The following is a 20463-nucleotide window of genomic DNA, read 5'->3' as shown; positions in this document are numbered from 1 at the left end:
TAGTTTAGAAATGGCAACACATCTTAAAGATTAAAGGTAGGTGACAAACAGTTCATGTCCTTTAATAATCAAATCACATAGCTTAGATTGGGGGCTTATCAGGCTTTTTCCTACTCTATGGTTTCATAGGTAGGGAATACTTTATATCCCTATTACATGAATGATGAATGGGACCATTGGTTATGGGCTGTTATTTGCTTGGCTGTAGTCAATATGTTTTCTTTGGACAGGGACCTCAGTGATTTATTTCTCTTTTGGCCTTATCACTTATTAACTCAGGGCAGACAGAAAAAGCCAAGGTTGTGAATAAGGACTAGTGCCCATTTAGACTTCTAATATCAGAGAAAATATTCTTTTTAATGATCCAGCTACCCTTTGCTGCGTAGACTCTGATTGCACTTCTCTCTAACTAGAAAATAAAGGTCATATTTCTTGGAAAGTGTATACATAAAATATGCAAAATAATATGTTTCCTTCACAGCCAGCTTTATTCTGACGGTTGCTGTAATTGCTTTCATTTTGCAGCTGTCCTACAGGTACACTGCACACTTTTAGTGATTGTTTCTTGCAGTGTGTTATGGTGCTGCCAGTTTTTAAGAAATACCAAAGATATGCGGGTTCTGTGTTCCTATTAGCATACAAAAGGGATTTTCCAGTCTACCTCTGCCGCCTCCTCACTGTCTGATAACACTCTTTTCCCTGCAATCAATTCTGATTCCTCCCGGCTTTCTTTCCTCAATTTCTGAAAACTAAACCAACAACCCTTCCTAATAATATTCCTCATATTCTACCCTGGTAACAGTCCACACTTCACTATGCAAATACTAACAAACATTAAAACAGCCGCCTCTGCAGCAACTTTCACCCCAACTCCACCACTAAACAACAAATAATAAGTTATTTCACTTAGGAAAGCTTGCTCCAAAACAAGTGCAACCATTTATTAGTTTATTTTCAGCGAGTCCAGGCAGGCAAGGTAGTAGCACAGGCACAGTGGAACAGCTGAGTTAATGGACTGGAACTCAGAAAGGGCTGAGTTCAACGTAAAACTCAGCTAGAGATTTCCTGAGGGCAACTTCCTCTTTCCAGGGCAGGTAACATCTAAGGTCAGATCACTGGTGTGGCTGCATGGCAGACCTAGTTCTTCAGTGCCTAAAGAAAACCCTTATGGCAGCAGAAAGCCACGCGCACCGTGCAACTACTTCAGCCCAATGGCAGGTCTGCCCCTGAGCTCTGCATAGCACTCAATGCCTCCTGTGTTCCCAGGGAAAGCGCTGGTTCTTCTGCAGCACTCCATGACTGTTTAACTCTGAGACATCTGATACTTTTTATTCTACCACACCTCTTTTCTATTTACTGGTGAAGGGCAGTTAAAACTGCTGTTAAAAACAAATGGCATTCATTTCCTAGCTTCTGGCCACTCTTCTAGAGAAGTGATTTGTTCTATATTTCACTTCAGATTAATGGTCATCATATCTTTGAGGGTGAAGAATTTTAGAAACATATCAGGATAAAATCCAAGACAGTACCAGAGATGCTGGCTTTTCTATTTATTTTTATTGTTCTGTTGATGGTGGCCTTCTCTCCTCATTTATACTAATCTGCTACTTAAGCGCTCATGATTTAATAATAAACACACGTGAAGGGGCATTGTAAAACTAATGAGCTTGTGTATTACTGATGTTGAGAATTACTGTCACTAGGCTTTTACACAGCAGATACACAGCTATGGCCAAGGTTAGCTGGTGTAAGGGTCAAGCTCTAGCCCACAGGGATCAAGCGAGGCTCCAGTGGTGTTCCAGGAACCTCGTGACAGCCAGTCTTTCTCTTATCAACTATTTTTTCAACCTACAAACTCCAGAACTCTCTATTCTGAAAGCTGATTGCTTCATTGATGACACATTTTTTGAACCTTGGTGTCTTCTTGAAAGCAGAAAATTTTCTTTGCAAAGGAATCACTGACGCTTACTGGACTGGAAACTTTAGGGATAAGAGATCACAGTGTAAGTGGTTCCAATTCTGAGCAGATCTCATGAACATGAACATGTCTTAAACCTCTGCTTCTGTGGCCACAGACTGAAATTTGAAATGGCAATGAGTAGTTTTTGGTCATTGATCACTGAATCATAGAATATCCTGAGTTGGAAGGGATCTATAAGGACCATCAAATCCAACTCTTGGAAGTATTTGACTTTAGAAATGAAAAGAGAATGATTTTCATTAACAACTACCCCCACACTTGAGTAAATTAAACCATTTAAAGAGAAAAAAATAAACATAAAGCCACCTAAAAAACAAGCTTCTGAAAATGTTACTCAAATCATCCATGAACTGCAAGGCTCTTCCTGTTTGTATACAAACTCAATTGTTTTTGGAAGTGAGCAAAGGGTGAAATGCGCATGGAGCAGGAATTTTTCCACATGAGGCTATTTCTTCTTCGTAGCAACTGGGGGAGTGAAAAGTTCTCTGAGAAGCCCTGTGACATTTCAGAGGAAGATGTGGTTTCCCAGAAATTCTGCAAAGCCCCTGCTCTTCACAATGCTAACATTTCTACACCACCCTACATACAATAGCCAAAGAGTGTAATGCAAACATGACCAGGCTCTCCAGTGCTCCACTGTGACCTACTCTGCCTTCATTACAATTACTGCAGTTGGATTAGATGATCTCTGAAGGTCCCTTCCAACAGAACTATTCTATTCTGTTCTGGAGGATCAGCACTCAACACCCAAGTTAGTCACACTGCACAGCAAGCCCTGTTTGATAGAGTCTACAATGCTGATCCTACATTCCCCATTACTGCTAGCAGCACTTCTGGAGTCATACCATATCCAATGGCATGCTGTCAACACACAAATGGTTTAGTCCACAGCCTCCAAGCAAGACTAATACAAAGGAAAATGGTTCCTAAATTCCATCCTTCACCCAACCACATAACTAATTTTTAACATAATAATAATAAAAAATGAGTATTTGGGGTAGCACCCACCAAGGATCTGAATTAATCCCATGTTCATAGCTTAGTACAAAGCTACGTACTTCTGGCACCTATTTAGTCTGCTGCTCTAGTTTGGGAAAAAAAGCACCAAACCTTAAATGGAGCAGGTGTTGGTAGAAGACACAAAATAGTGCAGTTTTGGACAGTCTGTAAGTGGACTGTCTTTTCCAACATGTGGTGAGAAAAACTCTCATTTACACTCATGCACTCAAATCTCGTGGTCTATTAGTACCATACGCAGCAAAATCCATCCGTGAAAATCATGCCATCTATGATGCATCATTTTAAGGTAGATAAATAAATAAATACTAAACAAAGCCAAAAACCTCAAAGTCCTGACCAGTTGTCACAACTTGTGTTGATTCTCATCCCTTAATTCAACCACATACACCCTGAGTCACCTTGACAAACTACCTGGGGATTTTTATCCATAGTGACTTCTTCATTTATCTTAGTTTCTCCAGACCTAAAATAACGTTAGTGGGACATACCTGATTCCTAAGTTGTGACATGAAGTTGAATTCATTCGGTGCTCTTCAGTATCTGAAGAGATTTACAGGTAAAAAGATTCCCCAGGGAAACACCAACAAGCATGGTGCTTCACTGGCTCATATACTTCTGGGTGCAGTTTGAGTTTTCAATATAATTCCAAAGTGAACATGGAGGTAAGATGTATTCATATTTCTGTATTTCTAATAATGTTCTCTCAGGAATGCCAAAGCTCAACATTTAAGAAATAATTGCTCTGTAAGTGCACGCTAACACACTGCTTTGCAGATGGGAAATAGAAAAGTCTTCTTGTAAGCACAGAGCTGACACTGGTATATTTCTTTCAAAAATAATTACAAAATCCAGGATTTCTCTGTATATATGTGACTTTGATTCCTAGATGGCACATGGACTACTTAGAGATCATGTTACTAAGTTAGTTTCAGTTAATGGGGAAAAAAAAGGCTAAAATTAATGGGTCACTGGGTATTTTCTTCTGAGAACTTAAGTACTTAACAGTAAGAAAAAAACAGTTTACAGCCAGGTGGCTTAAGGGGATATTTTGTTGAACACTGATTAAAAATAATTTCTTCTAAATGAGACCTGACCACAAAATGGGTCCATTAACGAGCAGGGACATTCTCACCAGAAAGGAAACTACGCTTGATCGACTCCTGCACCGCCCACAAACCCCAGGTCTTTTTCTCTCTCTCACACACTCTCCTCTTTTATTTTTTCCTTCTTCTTCTCCTCTCCCCTTTTCTTGCTCTTAATAGCAGGGTAAATAAGCAGCAAGTGATGCCGAAATGTTTTCGGCCAAAAACAGAGGCCAAACTCCTCTGAGAAAACATTTGGCCTCTGTGGTTTTGTAATATGTTCCAGAACACTGAGTTCACTGAAGAACATTGTGAAAAAATCCCATCGGCTGGAGTGATGCTGGGGAATGTTACTGTATCCCAACTTCCAATTGGTCCATTTCCTGCAGGCCTTGTTTAAAAAAAAAAAAAAAGAAGAAGAAGAAGAAGAAAAAAAAAAGAAAAAAAATAGTGCTATGTGGGAGTTAAAACAAGTTCTCATGGGAAAAATGAATGGCAAGAAATTCTAGCTTTAAAAGAAACAGCTAATCTGCTAGTTTGATTGTTCTTCAAAACTTACAATGAACCAATAATCCTAATTAAAAACACTTGGCCTAGTTCTCTAAAGCATCATAGCTTTTTCTATGCTTCGTTTGTACACACCATAGACTATTAGTTTTTTTCTAGTGCTCAGTAACAAAGTGCTGACTTTGTTGGGATGGCTGAGCTAATTTCGTGAACTCAGTGTGAAACCTTAGCTAAACAAAATTGTGGTAATTTTCCTTAATTTGTAAAAGTGATTGGAGTGCAAACAAAATTTTCCTCTTGGGTCAATCCTATAATTTTCAATTAACTAAAACTAATCGGCAGGCGTGTACCGAACCTGCATTTTGTTTAAAGGGCTGGAAGGCACTTCTGAAGGTCAGGATGCGTTAATTGTTTTTATTTTAGTTTCATTTAGTCCTTTAAAAAAAAGACACATTTAAGTTCAGGCTGCCTGTGAAAGGATTGAAAAAATGCAAATTGCAGGAGGTACTATTCCAGTCACAATAGCATTTCCTATCTACCAGCACTCCATAAAAGCTGCGTAAGTAGGAGAATTGTCCACAGATTGGATCACCTCTGATTTTGTCATTGTTGTTTAGTATTTCATAACTTTTATTTATTGAATGAAAAATCATGTGTTTTGAACACTAACCTGAAAAGGCATATATAGAAAGACTTTCCCTACTGGGACAACTTATTTCCACATTCAACCATCTGCTTTTGGGCAAACAGGCCAAACCACCACTCTCCTTTCTCCTAGAAAAGCTATATAACAGTAATCTGAAAAGAAAAACAAAATGGGCCCAAACAATTTTAACATTTAAATTGCATAAAGAAGTTCCCATAAATTTCTTTGCCATGTTGAGACGGGTCAGGTTTCCTCCCTGACTCTCACTTTGCATGCATACTTTCCATTTCACTGGCCAAACTGCAGCCACCCCAGTGGCTTACCAACGAGCAGAAGGAGAGCACAGCTTACTGTACAAAGTCAGGAAGGGAAAGGATTCACAGTGAAACTGTCCAGAGCTCCAGCTGACACTTTCATGTGGCGTACACTGCCAATTTGCACCAGCTGGCAATTTTGACCCTTTTCCTTTTTCTTTTGTTCCAGCTCATTCAAACCCTAAGTAACTTTATGATACGGTGCATTATTGTTCAATGTATGAACTTCCCACACACTAGTGAAATCATACTACTCACAGTGAATACACAGCAAAGTCTGCTGCTTAGTGAGAGACGAACACTAAGACCCAGACAAAAAACAACAACAACAACGAAACAGCGCATAATTTCAAACAGAGGAGAGAGTATTTGGAAGAAGACATGAAAGCTTTATGTGGCACCTTTGTTCAGCTTGCTCTGTGTTAAAGAAATCTAATGAGAGCTTTGTTAATCAGTTAGAGCACAGGAGTCCATCTCCTGCCTTGAGCTCCTGTGTGTACACTCACAGCTGGATAAATACATGTGCCTGGTGTAATTCAGAATGCCCCATAATATGTACTTATGTGGTGTATTATTCTTAAATGTTCCGGTGCAGTCAAGGATGAGGCAAGGAATTGCACTGGATTGTGATGATGCATAGTTCAAGCAAACAGTTACAGAAGCAGTAGTCCTGTCTGCAGTACGGGTCAAACAAGGAGCACATCCAAACCTGGACCAAGCTGTTAATTCTCAAAGCACACATAGCTTCCAAGGAATCAAAGATACTTGTGTTTGTTTTAAAAGGTAGGCTGCTACTTGGTTTATTTGCCATGCCACCTACATTACTACTGAGAGTGATTCAACATTGATGTTACCCATAATGTCTTAGCAGTTTTGTCAATAATCCTTCAGGCTAGAGCACCCTACTCAGTGGTCTCAGTATGGGATGCCACCCCAAATCACAGCAAGTCATTATGTCTGAAGCACTGACTGGGGTGAAAGCCGCATGGCCTCCCCAGAAGCCAGAGGCAGGTATGCTATGGGGAAATGGGAAGGCAAACAGGCTGCTGCTTTCAGCACCTGCCGGGCCCTGTTACAACATGAGATGCAGATATTTAGCAAGACTTTTTCTTGGAAAGCAGGTTCATGATCACACTGTGTGTCTGGCTCATTCCTTCACACCCGCAGCCCCCAGGTAAAGAGATGTCCTGCAGCAAGGACCAACAAGCAAACAAACATCCCACACTGATATGCCTTCCAATTCATCTCTACAGTCCTTCATTTCAGAAATTCAACTTTGTATTGGTACCTTCAGTGATGTGCTCAGCCAAAATAATAAAATATGGTACAGCTTTTAATGATGAAAGCTGAAGCCCTAGTGAGCATGATATATTGCCTGCCCTATTTCTCCACGTTACATCTGGCACTAAAGTATCCTTACCTGTGTAAATGAATCTTCCAGGCGTTCCCTTGCAAAACTGCTTAGACTTGTAGGACAATGTGACTTCTACAACCCCTGGGATATGTCGGGGAGGTGTCTGTACGCGGATGGCATGAGGAGTAATCAGCTAGAGGAAAACATTGAGAAGAGAAAAGGGGGGGGGGGGGAAAGCACTGTTAGATGCTGAATACTTCTCTAATAACACTTTCCTCTGAGATCACAGTAAACAAGCTTTGAAACATGTAATTAACCTGTCAGTGTTTGAATACAATCACAATGTAACCCACACAAAAGCCAGTGACTACAATATTTACAGGCATTCTCCTTTCTCAGCCATAGCAACATTATTTCTGTTTTCATACATGGCAGGCCTTCACTTCCCAGTACAAGCATTAGCCCTGGTTTAATGCAACAGCTTTAGCTTACACCAGCAAGATGCTTATGTTTGCTCAGGTGAACTCTGAGGTCATGGCAGTGTCCAGCAAATCTGACTGATAAATGATGCATGGTTCTGCATGTGACATCCCTTCCACTGAGAATGGCTGCCCAGTGCAAGCCCAGGCAGGCTTTTAAAACTGGTCCCCAGCTGACATCTGTACACTGCAAAAGCGTCACGTGCTGCAGTTTTAATTAGAGACTCTCTCCTATTCATTTTCTGGAGGCATAACTGATTACCACAGAAATGCAAAGTTGGGTTTCTGAAGGATGTAGAATGTTTCCTTGCAACTGATCGAAGCTCTCAAAAGAGATGAACCAAATATAACCATTTACCCCTTAGTTCCAGTTTCCGTCCACTGCAATGACTGAGAGGTCTCCTCTGCATGTGAATTTATCGGGTAATAAATAGACAAGCTGAACTTTCTTGCTAAGAGGACTAGTGCTCCTGGTACTCCACACAAAAGGATGGGATGGGTCAGTGCTTCCCCTTCTGGACTGTTAGGGTTATGAGCTGGATTTAAAACATAGTCCTTGAAATTAACATTAGAGCCATTTAGGAGTTCACTAGTTTCTTGCACTTTAACTCAAATATTTGCTATGTTCAGAAACTACAGAATTGCTCTCCCCATCACTGAAATGTCCTATCCTATCTCCCCATCACTGAAATGTACTCATTCTGCCCTCTCAGACAGGAAAAGTGAAAAAGAGGTACATAGAAAAAGGCCACGATTGTGTCCAGCAACCAAGATACAGCTCTGGCACATGCATCACACTTCTTGGGCACCTTAAAACACAGTCAGCCAGGCCCACAAATACCCTCGACAATGATCAAAGCCATGGGTACCCTAAGCAGACAATCGATAGCTCAGTGCTGCCAGCTGACTTATGTCCTGGATTAGGGAATACAATTTAATATTATTATTATTATTTTAATAAAAGCTGACTTTCACTTTATTTTTCACAGAATGAAGCATTTCAAAATCACAGTGTGATCCTATCAAAAAATTAGTCTTCTAAGCAGGTCTTTGTTTAGGGCACAGGACTGTTGCTCCAAGCTTATATCAGAAATTGCCAACAAAGCTAAATTTCCCAAATAAAGCAGTTTGTAAAAAAAACAGACAAGGAGAAGAATGTCTGTCTGAGAGCCATCTGTGTTACTGCAGGAAATGGCATTCACAGTAGGAAGTTCTCCATATTTAAAATAAGAAAATTAGCGTAAGACCAAGTTGAAGATTAAAAACAAAACTACCAGCATCAAATATTCCAAATGTTATTCAGTTCCACACGTCACAGGATCAGCCCCCAACTCATTTTTGAAATGATCGCATAAGAATTAGTCTTCTTGTCTGTGAGCTCCAAAGAGATCTGCTTTGAAACTACATGATTTAGGAACTTATTTATTTGTGAAAGGAACCTGCCTTTTCCCCCAAATTACTCACTCTATCAACTGGTCAAAAGAAACAAACAATTCTAAGGATCTCTTTCACTTAAACTGACTTGCCTTAAAGTTGAGCTGACCAAAGTCGTAAACCCGAGGCTAACGTTCTACATGCTCTCAATCATCAGCAGAAACGGAATAGTAATTTATTTCCATGGTTTTGGACACCTCTCACATTAGCATAAGATGCTCCCTGGAAGTATCTACCTTTCTCCAGTGAACCAAGATGACAAATTTAGATGCTTAACTGTAGGCAGCCAAGCACAGCTGAGATAAATCCCACCCTCAAGTAGTTCTAGTCAGCTGGGTGAACAGGCAAAATGAGGAAAAATTCACGACATTTTTAGGGAAAAAAAAAAAAAAACAGCCAAGGATTTTAATACTAAAGGTTAACGTGCTAGTCTTACTGCATCAGCGTGCGCCCCACACCCCTCACCCCCATTCTGGCATGAGCTATACAGGCAGCTTCTGGTTGTATCTTTGAATTTCCCAGCATTTACTGGTCTGTCACCACTTTAATGTTCTTTAAACATAATTTGTGGCATTTTCCAATACTCATCTTCACTGGTTCCCAAGAAATGTCTGACCTATTTATGGTCCATTGTTACAGAGAGCTGGGGAGAGTTAAGCAAGTTTCCTGGTTTGTTCTCCACAAACAGTTTGGTTTTCCTTTGTGCTCTGAAGTAAATAAGTTTAACTGTGTTTAAAACCACAAATATACAGTACTGTCGCCCACACATTCCCAAAGGGTGAACATTATGTCTGAAGTCCTATGGTTTAGGATAATCAGTATATATTTTATTCCTCTCTTCTCTGGAACTGAAACCTGGGAGATGTATGTGGAGAATACGTATTCCTCTTCCTTTAGCTTTTTCTCCTTACCATCTACCACTGACCACCATCAGGGATGCAGTGCTGAGCTAGGAAGACCTTTGTTCTGGGTCAACATTTGGTTCTCATGCCCACAGAAAGGAACCAGCTAACTTGGTTACATACCAGTATTCCCCTACATTGTTGCTGTCTCAAAAAGTTGGCTTTAAGGGACAAAAAATGTCACTGTACTTTGAAATCTGTCCTCTGAATCCACCTCTGGATTCAGACCAGTTCCCCAAGTCTGTTTTGCAATCAGTGTGATTCAGGGGGTGCTGCATGGATCTGAGTGCATGGCCAGAGCAAATCTTCCCCTAATCTCCTAATGACTCCAGGATTATGGGATATTTTCCCGTTGAAGTGCTGACCTGTGGTGTGAGATGGGGAAATCCCTCCAAATTTTGCTACCACATTTTCTCCTCTCACACTGACACAGACTATACCTTTTTCAGTGCACAGTCTGTCTAGTATTTGCATGCAAAGCACCTGGAAGAGGTAAGCTATTAGAATCAGGTGATAATAAACATAAAGATGCCATTTTTGGAGGCCTCTGAGACCCAAAGTGTTGAACTTCTGGGGAAACATTATATGGTCATCTTGTTGTTTTTCTAGACATCTGCCATTGCCCACTGCCAAACGTAATACATAGAGAAGATGAACCTCCATGTCTCACCCAGTGTGGGCATTCTCATGCTCTAACTTCATGTGGAAACACATATTGCATTAACAGACAACATAACGCCTGACATGCCAAGAAATGAGAATTTGTAAATAAGAACTACCTACATTTCTGAGCATGTGTTTAGATGTAAATCCTGAGCAAGGCACTAACTTGTGATTTGGAGATGAACCCAGGAGCCAGAATCCCAGATCCAACTTCCTTTTCCAATTCAGTAATTGGCAAATTGAGATCTGGAGCTGGACAGAAAACTAGCAACTGCACCCTTCTCCCAAGGGATTTTCAAGTGAATTGGTCTGGTACTTGGCATCTGTGCTAGCTGTTTTATATAAACTCTTACTTGTCCTTTGGGACACGCTGCGGATTGGATTAAAACCTGAGTTAGAGATATTCAGAATGGAGGGAGGTGCATGTCCTTCAAAATCTAAAACACATTTAGTTTGCGTACAACAAGCCTCTTTCTGTGGTTTGCTAATATATTCTAGACATTCTTCTGTGATACAGCATCATTGCACACTCTTCAGAGTGCCAGGTTACTTTCTTTTTTTGAAAAGTGACATTTTATAAGAAGATGTCATTAATCTGAGTCACTAGTTTATTTTTGTGTGCTTGTGAGCTCTGGTTTGTGGTTGGGGAAATGGTGACAATCGGTCATAAATTTAACTTGGACTCCATGTGAAGAGGACTATTAGGACAGGAATTGCAAAAAAATCCTACAAACTGAAGGTAACGAATGGCTTTCAGTAGGAATGGGACCTTAAGGTATCTATTTTCAAAAGTGACCAGTGGCATTGTGTGTGTCTCCACACTGGGCATCCAGACGCTGATTAATAAACCTTGGCTTTCAGAACGAGGGTGCCTACTCGTTTTTTAAAAATGAGTCAGACCTCCAAAATAAGCACTCAAGAAGAGAGACTTCCAAAATCAATAATAAACATGAAAAGCAAAACAAAAAACTGTGTCACAGAATTTGATTCAGCGGCATAAAAAAAAAAATGAACCTCTGTTTTTGTGCTGTACAAAGGCAAAAGAGCTGATGTTTCAGTGCTTCATCTTCTCTTAATATGAAAGAAAGAAGTTGTTTCCAGCTGACTCTGTGCAGCTGGAGGAATGTTCTTGGCAGGAAAATGTTTGAAGAAATAGCTCATTTTAAGCAAATATTGTGGAATATTTATAAGAAACTAATTTTGTCTTCACAATCATGTGTGCTTGCTCTGAAACTCAACTCTTGGAATTATGGTCCCCCAGTAACAGAGGATTTTATCAGGAGCTCAGATTTGGGATATTTGCAGCAACGTGCAGCGCTGGGTAAAAAACGAAATAACAAATCCTCCTGTTTGCGGACTGGGCAAACAGAAAGGCAGAGTCTATCTGGCAAACAGACTATTTGCTGGAGTTGTCTGTCCAGATTCAGCATGTGAACACGATATACCAATATTGTTTCTCTGCCAGTTATGAAAGTCCCTTGAAAAGAAAAAGGCATCAGATGGCTCATTTTGCTGTATTCTAAAAATATCAAGGGCTCTTAAAGTCATTTTTATGAAGTAATATGGAAGTTAAGGATTAATTGAACCCACTGGCTTAGGGTATCTGCATTTCTGCACAAAATTAATGTGACAAATTAAGTTTTTATTTAGTTCTCCCTGGCTGAGAAAGGTTGTAATTATGTTAGAGTGTTTACAGCTAAAATATATGTTTAAATAATAAATACGTGTTTCAGAAACCATTTTAAACCTCCTTTTTTAACAGGGTACTCCATTTCAAGCATATAAATATTTCAATTACAAAACTTGAATACATGTAAAATAAATTAAAAATATATTATTTACACTTCAAATTATTTATAACATATGCTGCTAGACATCAACAAACACACCCTTAAAATGAACGATGTTTTTTGGTTTTTAACTTTGCTTCTCAATAGTGGTAGTATTTATACCTTAAATATCCATGCATCTCAGGTACTTACATGGGTTTTGCTATAATAAAATCTGAGTAATATAGGACCTTTATGATAATTATCTTCCCAGCACCTCTCTGAAGAAGGTGACTAATCTTATTACGATGTTGGAGAAAGGGAATTGAACTTTAAGCAGATTATGTGATTTGCCCAAGGTCCTATGCAAAGTCTGTGGCAAAATGATACTTAATTTAGACTTCATCCCCCAAACCACCTGCAATTACAATTTGAAGTGATACTAGACAAATCCATATGAACATACTTCACAATGCTCATTCTTTTCCTTTAGTTTCATGCTGTCTAGTTTTGCTTGAGATTTTATGCAGCTCAGTTAAAACCATGTGCTGTTCAAACCCATGAAACAACAGGGTGAAATTGAGATTTCTTCCTGAATTCAATTACAAAATAAGCTGTTCGAAACCAGGTCTCTCTGGCAGCTTGGGATGGATGTGCTCCAGGTTTAAAATTGTACTGAAATTCAGAAAATGGGTAGCTCAAATCTACACTATTAAAGTAAAGCAAAAATATTCTTCCTGAGTACTGAAATACGCCAGACATTTTTAGACGTGGGAAGGCAAATGAAAGAACTTGTTTTGTACTTCGTATGTGGCTGGTATGTGTAATTCCAATTATTTATACATCAGTATAGCTTAGGGGTTATTTAGACAGCTGATGCCTTTCGGCACTTGTTGACCATGTTTGTCTGCTTCTTTTAGAAATAACTTATTTTCCCCTATAGAATTTTCTATCGTTCTCATGGGTCGTGAAACTGAGAAGCAATTCTTTAAGGGACAGATAGTGAAATAGTTTTGACTTGAAGCTGACTTGCAGCCCGTTACAGCATTCACAACAACAGGCTGACTTTGATCTGGGCCCCACCCAGCATTATTAATTTTATGACAAGGATTTGTAAGCATCACCAACAATGTTTTGACCAGAACTCACTTACCTGGGGTTAGAAATTGCTAATTAATGGCTTCTACTAATAAACAGAATCAAGATTTATAACGAAAGATCCAATTCTGCAGTACCAAAACCAGAGCAATTTCCTCCCAGCCTCTTCACCTTTCCTTTTTAAATGTCTGTAGCCATAATGGCTTCAATCCTAACACACAAAATGCTTACACTGGACCCAGGGGGCACTTTCATGATCACATAAGAGTTTCAGAATAGGGCTCATTTAAAATATCTCCTTTTCTGGAATGCCCTTTCATCCACACTTGTCCTCAAGTTGAAGAATGAGATAGAGAGAGAACAGTGAAGCCCATGAAGAACATTAGAGGATACTCTTCATATGGAAAAAATGCTGCCATATGCGCAAGGGAATCAGTAGGGAAAATGAACTGGATATTAATTAAGCCATAATATTGATTTAGTATCCATAACATACAAGGCAAAGGATCAGAAGATCCTCATATCACTAGGTATGAATTGTTCAGTCAGTTTGGAAATGCAAGCTTGTCTCTTAGTTTATTTCAATACTACACTCCAAAAAATATCTTTTTTTTATAAATAAAACTTCCAATACTCTTTCAGAAAGCCATAAAGGCAAAACTTAAACCTCTCCTTTTAGCTGCCCTCCCACGACAGTGAGGCCAGTGGGAACTCTGCCCTGCACACACAGAAGTGGCCATTTGGGTGGTGCTACCTGGGATTTGACATTCCACAGACTTTTGAGGAATATCAGACTCCATGTTTAATACTGTGCCAGGAAAAGAGAGGACTTAAGCAGCTAGGAGAAGCAGCAAAAGTAAAAATGGGTGAATAACAAAGAAAGAAAAGGGTTACTCAAGCTATAGAGGACCCAGATAGATATGATAAGCCTGTATTTTCCATGCAGATACTACACTGAACGTACACTTTCAGGATACGCCATTCAGGTGCTGAATTTCTGCAATCTCTACTCTGTTGAGCTGCAGCTACAAGCAGCCGGTTTCCCTGGAACACAGGATCACTTAAACGTTTGTTTCCTGTGGGCCTCTAGCTATTGTAGTGCTAAATGCAGAATTATTCACACAGACACTTATCCTTTCCTTTTCTTGGGGAAAAAAAAAAAAGACACTGAGCTAAATTCTGAGCCAGCAAGAGGAGATGCAAATCCCCTGGCTATAGTGTAGTTCTGCCACAGGTACATTTGACTAATTATTTACATAAAATTGAATGAGGAAAGGATTCACATCGTAACATTTGTTGCTGATTTAGCATGTGGCACAGAAAAAGGACAGGCTAGCTGTAAGCTAGACAAAGCTATTAGACATTGCCGTCAGACAACACCTACCTCACTCCAAACCAGCATGGTGCCGAAGATGACCTGTAACCCATCAAAGAAATTGTCTCCTATGATGATGACAGTGGCACCTCCTGTAGTCCATCCTTCACTTGGACTGATGGCTTTGATACATGGTGTAGCTGCTTTTCAACACACATGAAAAAGAGAAGTATTCTGCCGTTAGAACCAGATTTTAATGATGGAAGACTTGAGAAAAATAAAATAAAAGGAGCTTTCATTTTTCCCCCCTTGCTAACACAAAGATTTCAGCAATTGTGTTCTTTTTAGTACATGTGCATGGCCCCCAACTATATCTTTGGAAGTTTTTTTTTACTTTTTAATTCATTTGTTTGGATTTGTTATCCACATTAAAAATAATAATAACTTTTTAAAGCCTACAACAACAAAAATAATAATAATAATAATAATAGATCACAGCATGATGAGCAGAGACCAACTGGAAGTTAAAACAAATGCCTATCTTTATTGTACATGAAATGCAGAATGTCTGAATTAATAAAACAATCTTCAGTGAGCTCACTTTATTATCCACCATAACCTAAATTAATCAAGGAAACTCCCAGAAATAGTATGGAAAATATTGGCTAAAAAAAACAAAGGGTGTAACACTCAGCATTTCTTTAAGTCGTTTGCAATCAGGTCCAGGTTGTTCTGGTATTAAACCACCCTGCCCTGCTTAATGCTTTAGCAACTACAGAAAAAAAACACTTCACAAAACCAGAAACCACCACCCTGCCACCTCGTCATTCCACTTATGTTGTGTCTACCGGGCAATTAAGAAGTGCGTGCAGTGCATTTCGCCTTATTCATAGAGTCTGTCACCACTTTCATGAGCCACTTTCTTGGCAACATATGTACTAAGTGCCTCCTGAGGGGATGTTGAAAACTCAAGCAGAACTTAAAGGAGTAAGCTCAAATCTAGGTGTAAGATCATCTGTATTAAGGCTATGAAAGCAGAAGTATTGTCAGCTTTATATATTGGTGGGGTAGGGCAATAAAAACATGCACGGGCTGATTCTCCTCCTCTGCAGTACTGGAGTACATCAGAATTTAACTGTGTTGAACTCAGTGGAATAACACTACTGTAAAAACAATCTGAGTGAGCCAAAAAGCACTGGGTAACTCTCCGCTGTCAAGTCTCAGGTTGGCTGTATAGGTTGATGAAAACAAATGACTCCAACTCAAATGCCACCTACTTCTCCTTGCTAAGACTACAGGAGAGAGAATTATGACCCCACATCCGTAGATACTGCTTTAAGTTAAAAGGGTATCTGAACAATTTCATTTGCCACAAGAAAGAGATACCTTAAGGAGCAGCAAAACTCCACCAGTCAGCCTCAATGCCGGAAAGACAACATTCTTTCCTCCTCATGTGAACCACTCCTGAGCTCAGAGAAGAGGCTGGCTCCACAGAAAGCACAAGAGAGGCTGCCATTGCCTGCACCACAGCTACAATGTCATTCAGGTGTCAATCACAACAACTTCATTAGCTGTGTATATATCTGCACATAAACCTCTTCTTGAAAGCTGCTGGCACTTGGTTGTCCATTGCCACTTGGTCAAAAGGCTGGTGGAGCTGCTTGTTTGGTTTGTAACGCTGAGTATTTGCTGACATACTCAAGAGAGAGCTTTCATAGACTTACTAGAGAAGGATATAGAAGGAAAACAGGGGTATGAAAGCCACCTGCATATTAACACAACCCAAGATAAAACCCTAGCACCCATGAATTACTTAACATTGCTGAGTGGTGGCACAGCCCCTGCCCTGCTTTGCTTTAAACATAAGGACAGTAAGTTCATTAATTCACAGTAGCATGCCTTAAAATGCTCCAGACATAAAGTGCTAAAGAGACACTGTGCATCTTCATGATTATCTAGTGGTGTTCCGGTTGGTTGGAGTTAATGCCTTCCTTCAGCCCCTGGGCAGGGCAGTCAGCATGAGAGGGAGCTGGGAAGGGAGGTGGTGTTTCTGTGGGCTCTGCTGCAGACTCGCACCACCAGTGGAGAGCATTCACAGTGAGCAAACAGACCCTGTTCCCACCTACAAAGGGTTGTAAGTGTCAGGCACAAAGTTTTCCACTACTTCAGCTGGTGGGGATGCCAGAGCCAGTGAAAAACACAAACACACACATGCTGAAGAAAAATCATTACTCTGCTTCAAACTTGGCAGAGCACAGCCATTAAGTTTTACATGAGCTAACAAAAGAAACATCCTAACATTACCGTCATGAAAATGCAGTGCACACACAGAGGTAACTTCAATATGTTTAATTTGGATTCAAGTTACTTGCATAAAAATGTGCATAAAAACCATTGCAAAGTCCAAAACCAAATGCTTTCCTTTCAGCCGAGCTCACAGCAATGGGTTTACAGTGAAAGCAGCTTTTCAAAATGCCATCTAGCCCTTTCACAGAATCAAATTTTTTCATAAATAAAAAATAAAATCACTTCCAAATTACACCCTTTCCAGTATTTCCAGGCGATTGTGGACACACACACCACCGTAAAACCCAAAGATAACCATTTTCCCATGTGTTAGAGAATGAGCTACATTTCTTTAAAGACTACAGGCAACACTTTTTTCCTAAATACCAGTGAATAAAAACTGTTCAAGACCATAACCCATTAACAGAAAACATATGCAGGCTTCAAAATTATAGATTCAATTCATCTTTAAAATGAATGCAAGACACTGTCGTGCCATTGCCAGTCCCCACCAAAGGTCTTGCTGTTTGCCCTGTGATGTTTGCTGTGGTAGCTACGCTGCGCTCACTGCAAGGTGCTGTGCTGCATGTGCTGCCTTGCGTGTTTGATTCTGATCTTTTATGAATGTTGCACCTCGATGAATCTGCTGGCAACAGCCCAGGACATCTCCTCTGAGGAGGAAAAGTCAGGACTGAGTGGTTTAATAAGCAAGGCAGTTTTGTACCCACCGCAGGCACAACCTGAGAAGAGAGCTGTGCGCTCCCACAAGGTGTCTGGGTGTTATTTTTCCTTGGGACTGACACAAAAAAGTGGAACTTCCCAGGTTTCCATGCACGGTCCCCCTTTTATCTTAAAATGCACATCTCTGTAATGATTGGAAGGGCTGCATGAAGATGCTGCCCTGCAAGGGAATCATAGAATAGAATCATACAATCACCAGGGTTAGAAAAGACCTCCAGTACCATCTAGTCCAACCATCCACCTACCACCAGTATTTCCCCACTAAACCACATCCTTTAGTACAACATCTAAACGTTTATAGAACACTAGGGACAGTGACTCAACCACCTCCCTGGGCAAATATAATCATAGAAACATTCAGGCTGGAAAAGACCTCTAAGATCGTCTAGTCCAACCATCCACCTACCACCAGTACTGCCTACTAAATCATGTCCCTAAGCCATGCTGATGGCTGCAACTCGAGGACGCCCAAGGAGACATGCTGACGGAGGCATCCAGACTGCTGCCTGTTTTTGGAGGCACAAAACATGTTTACACAATGACCACTTTGTGACAGCTAGTGTTGTTTGGGATGTTGGTCATACTAAATCTTTGCATTTCCCAGGCCCTTTCCATGGAGCACCAGGAAGGAGGATGGAAGAATCAGGTACCATTTGCCAACATCACCAGCAGAAACATCAGGAGAATGGCAATGCTATGACCTCAGCTCTATTTATGCCTCAGGTACACACGTCTGGCCAGCTCAGGCCCTCAGCTCTTCATATTTCTTCAGTTAATCACTTGGCAACTTTCAAAGTGCTGTCTGGAAGGTGTTTACTTCTGTGCAACCCTAGAAAAACAGAGCTAGGCAGGATCATCTTTTCAATGCAGACCTCAGTTTCTCTACGTTTTGTTTTGGTCACAAGAGAAATCAAAGTACAGAACATTTTAGGAACAAAGACCCAGAATCTCTATCTGAAATTAGCTATAATGCTTTTTAGCGTTTCCAAGAAAAACAAAATATTTAGTTTCAAAATATCACATCAGATGACATTTTGTAACACTAGAACATCATTTCTAAAATAGCGTGTTAAAAGCAAATAGAAAAAAAGTTACGTCAAATTTGTATTCTTCTGTAGGGAAAAAAAAAAAAGATTTTAGTTGAAAAACTCAAACTTCACTGATAAAGATTACACTGTAAAAGACTTCAGGCCAGTTCCAATAATGGCAATAAAATAACAGGACGGATAGCATGGACAGAGTGTTATTCCAGAGAAGAATTATACTAAAAATTATTATATATATCAACACTAAAAAACAGTAGAACACCAGCTGGCAGCCTGCTGCAACTGGAACAAAGAGTTTGGTAGTCTAACTATCAGAGAAGATTTAAACAAACTCTTCGTGGCTGGGCATTAGTCAATGCATGCTTTCCAAATTCCACTGGACTAAGGAAAAACCCTTCAGACTGCAGGTGTGGACCTTGCACACCTTGTGAAGGTGAAGTGGTCACATCCTGCACCCGCTGCAGTGGCCCAGTGGTTATGAGCCTTAATGAGCTGCTCTCCTCCTTTGCATAATATCAAGACAAATCAGTGTTAACATCTAACACGTTTTATTGCACTGCTACTTCAGTTTGAATTAACAGACATAGATTTCAGAAGGAACAGTCCCAAACTCACAGAAGCCAATAGGAATTTTTCTGCTGACTTCAAAGCTAAGGTCTCTATCAATAAATTTTAAGGATTTATGAGCAAAAAACCTTAATGAATTTCAAGAACAATGTCCTTTTGAAGTCTTCATCTTCCCTTAGAATATACCCTGTTAAAATCTCACCATCATCCATACAAAGGGTGGTAGGTACCAACTCAGCAGAAGGGGAGCAAAAAGGAAAAGTTTTGTGCATGTGTACCAGTGGGTTCCAGTGTTCCTGTGCTCCCTTAGCTACTCATATACAGGAGATTTTTCTTCCTTCAAATGGTGACAATAAAATGATTACCCCTCCACAGTTTAGCATAATGGTTCAGAAATGCTCGTGGCATATTGCAGAGTTAAAGTGGAAATTATTAGGTAGCTCTTCTTTGTTATAATAATGATCACTCCACAAATAAAAGCTCTTCTCCCAAAGGTACTGCAAGGCACAAAATGCTAATTCTGAAGATTATGTGTGCGCTTTTATTAAATATTACTATGCCCTGTCTGTTTGAGGGCTTCACTGCTCTGATTGTTTTATGAGTGCCATGTTAATGTCAGCCCCATCTTGCTAGCAGCAGGCACACATTTTAGCTTTTGTATGAGAGTTGATCAAAGGCCGCGTGCTGAGGGAATTGCTGAGAAAACACGGACAAGCGATAAAAATCTAACAGATTAATTGGTTTAAATTTCATTTCAGAGCGTTGAACTTTGGCTCAGGACACTAATGCTACACTACCAGTCAGGGCCTAATTACCACATTTCCAATTTGTCTGTGAACAATGCTTGGAAGAGAGAATAATAATGGTCCTAATAATACTAATAACAATAATAACAATAATAACAAAGCAACAGCAATAACATCTCATAGCTTCTTGTACACATTCACCAACCAACTTTGTGTGCAGGCAATTGAGAGAAAATCCCTCCTTCTGGGCATAGCTACCTGCCTCAAACAGCAGCTGGAGACAGGAGCAGGCACTCTCAGGAGCACTGAGCATCCGAATTCATCGATTCAATTTGCTACTGGTACAAGTCCCCCCCAAACATTCATTAGATCCTTAATGAGACCTGCGTCTATAAAGAGAGATAGCTTTTTATCCCCCGACAGAAATGATCTATTCCACTGATAGAAAACAGAGGCAGGGGGAAAAAAAAACATATTTACCACAAAGTTTATGGGTGGCCTTGGGATAGGGGT

At 40.1% G+C, this 20463-nt stretch overlaps 1 protein-coding gene across 9 annotated transcripts in view; it reads right to left on the bottom strand.

The window, feature by feature from the left end:
• The window catches only part of EBF1 (early B-cell factor 1), a 268731-nt gene that overhangs the window by 57278 nt on the left and 190990 nt on the right, over nucleotides 1-20463 (bottom strand). For 5 of the 9 annotated variants that reach the window (XM_021410323.1, XM_021410320.1, XM_021410327.1 and 2 more), the window contains 2 exons: nucleotides 14634-14767; nucleotides 6971-7097 (listed from right to left, as the gene is read on the bottom strand). In XM_021410323.1, coding sequence (XP_021265998.1) covers nucleotides 6971-7097; nucleotides 14634-14767 — 261 coding nt within the window. The remainder of the gene's footprint in view (nucleotides 1-6970; nucleotides 7098-14633; nucleotides 14768-20463) is intronic. The other 4 variants (XM_021410324.1, XM_021410322.1, XM_021410328.1 and 1 more) reach the window with 1 other exon arrangement.

This window comes from Numida meleagris, chromosome 12 (assembly GCF_002078875.1).
Source record: "Numida meleagris isolate 19003 breed g44 Domestic line chromosome 12, NumMel1.0, whole genome shotgun sequence".
Taxonomy (NCBI): domain Eukaryota; kingdom Metazoa; phylum Chordata; class Aves; order Galliformes; family Numididae; genus Numida; species Numida meleagris.
This window is presented reverse-complemented; position numbering and strand designations above follow the sequence as displayed.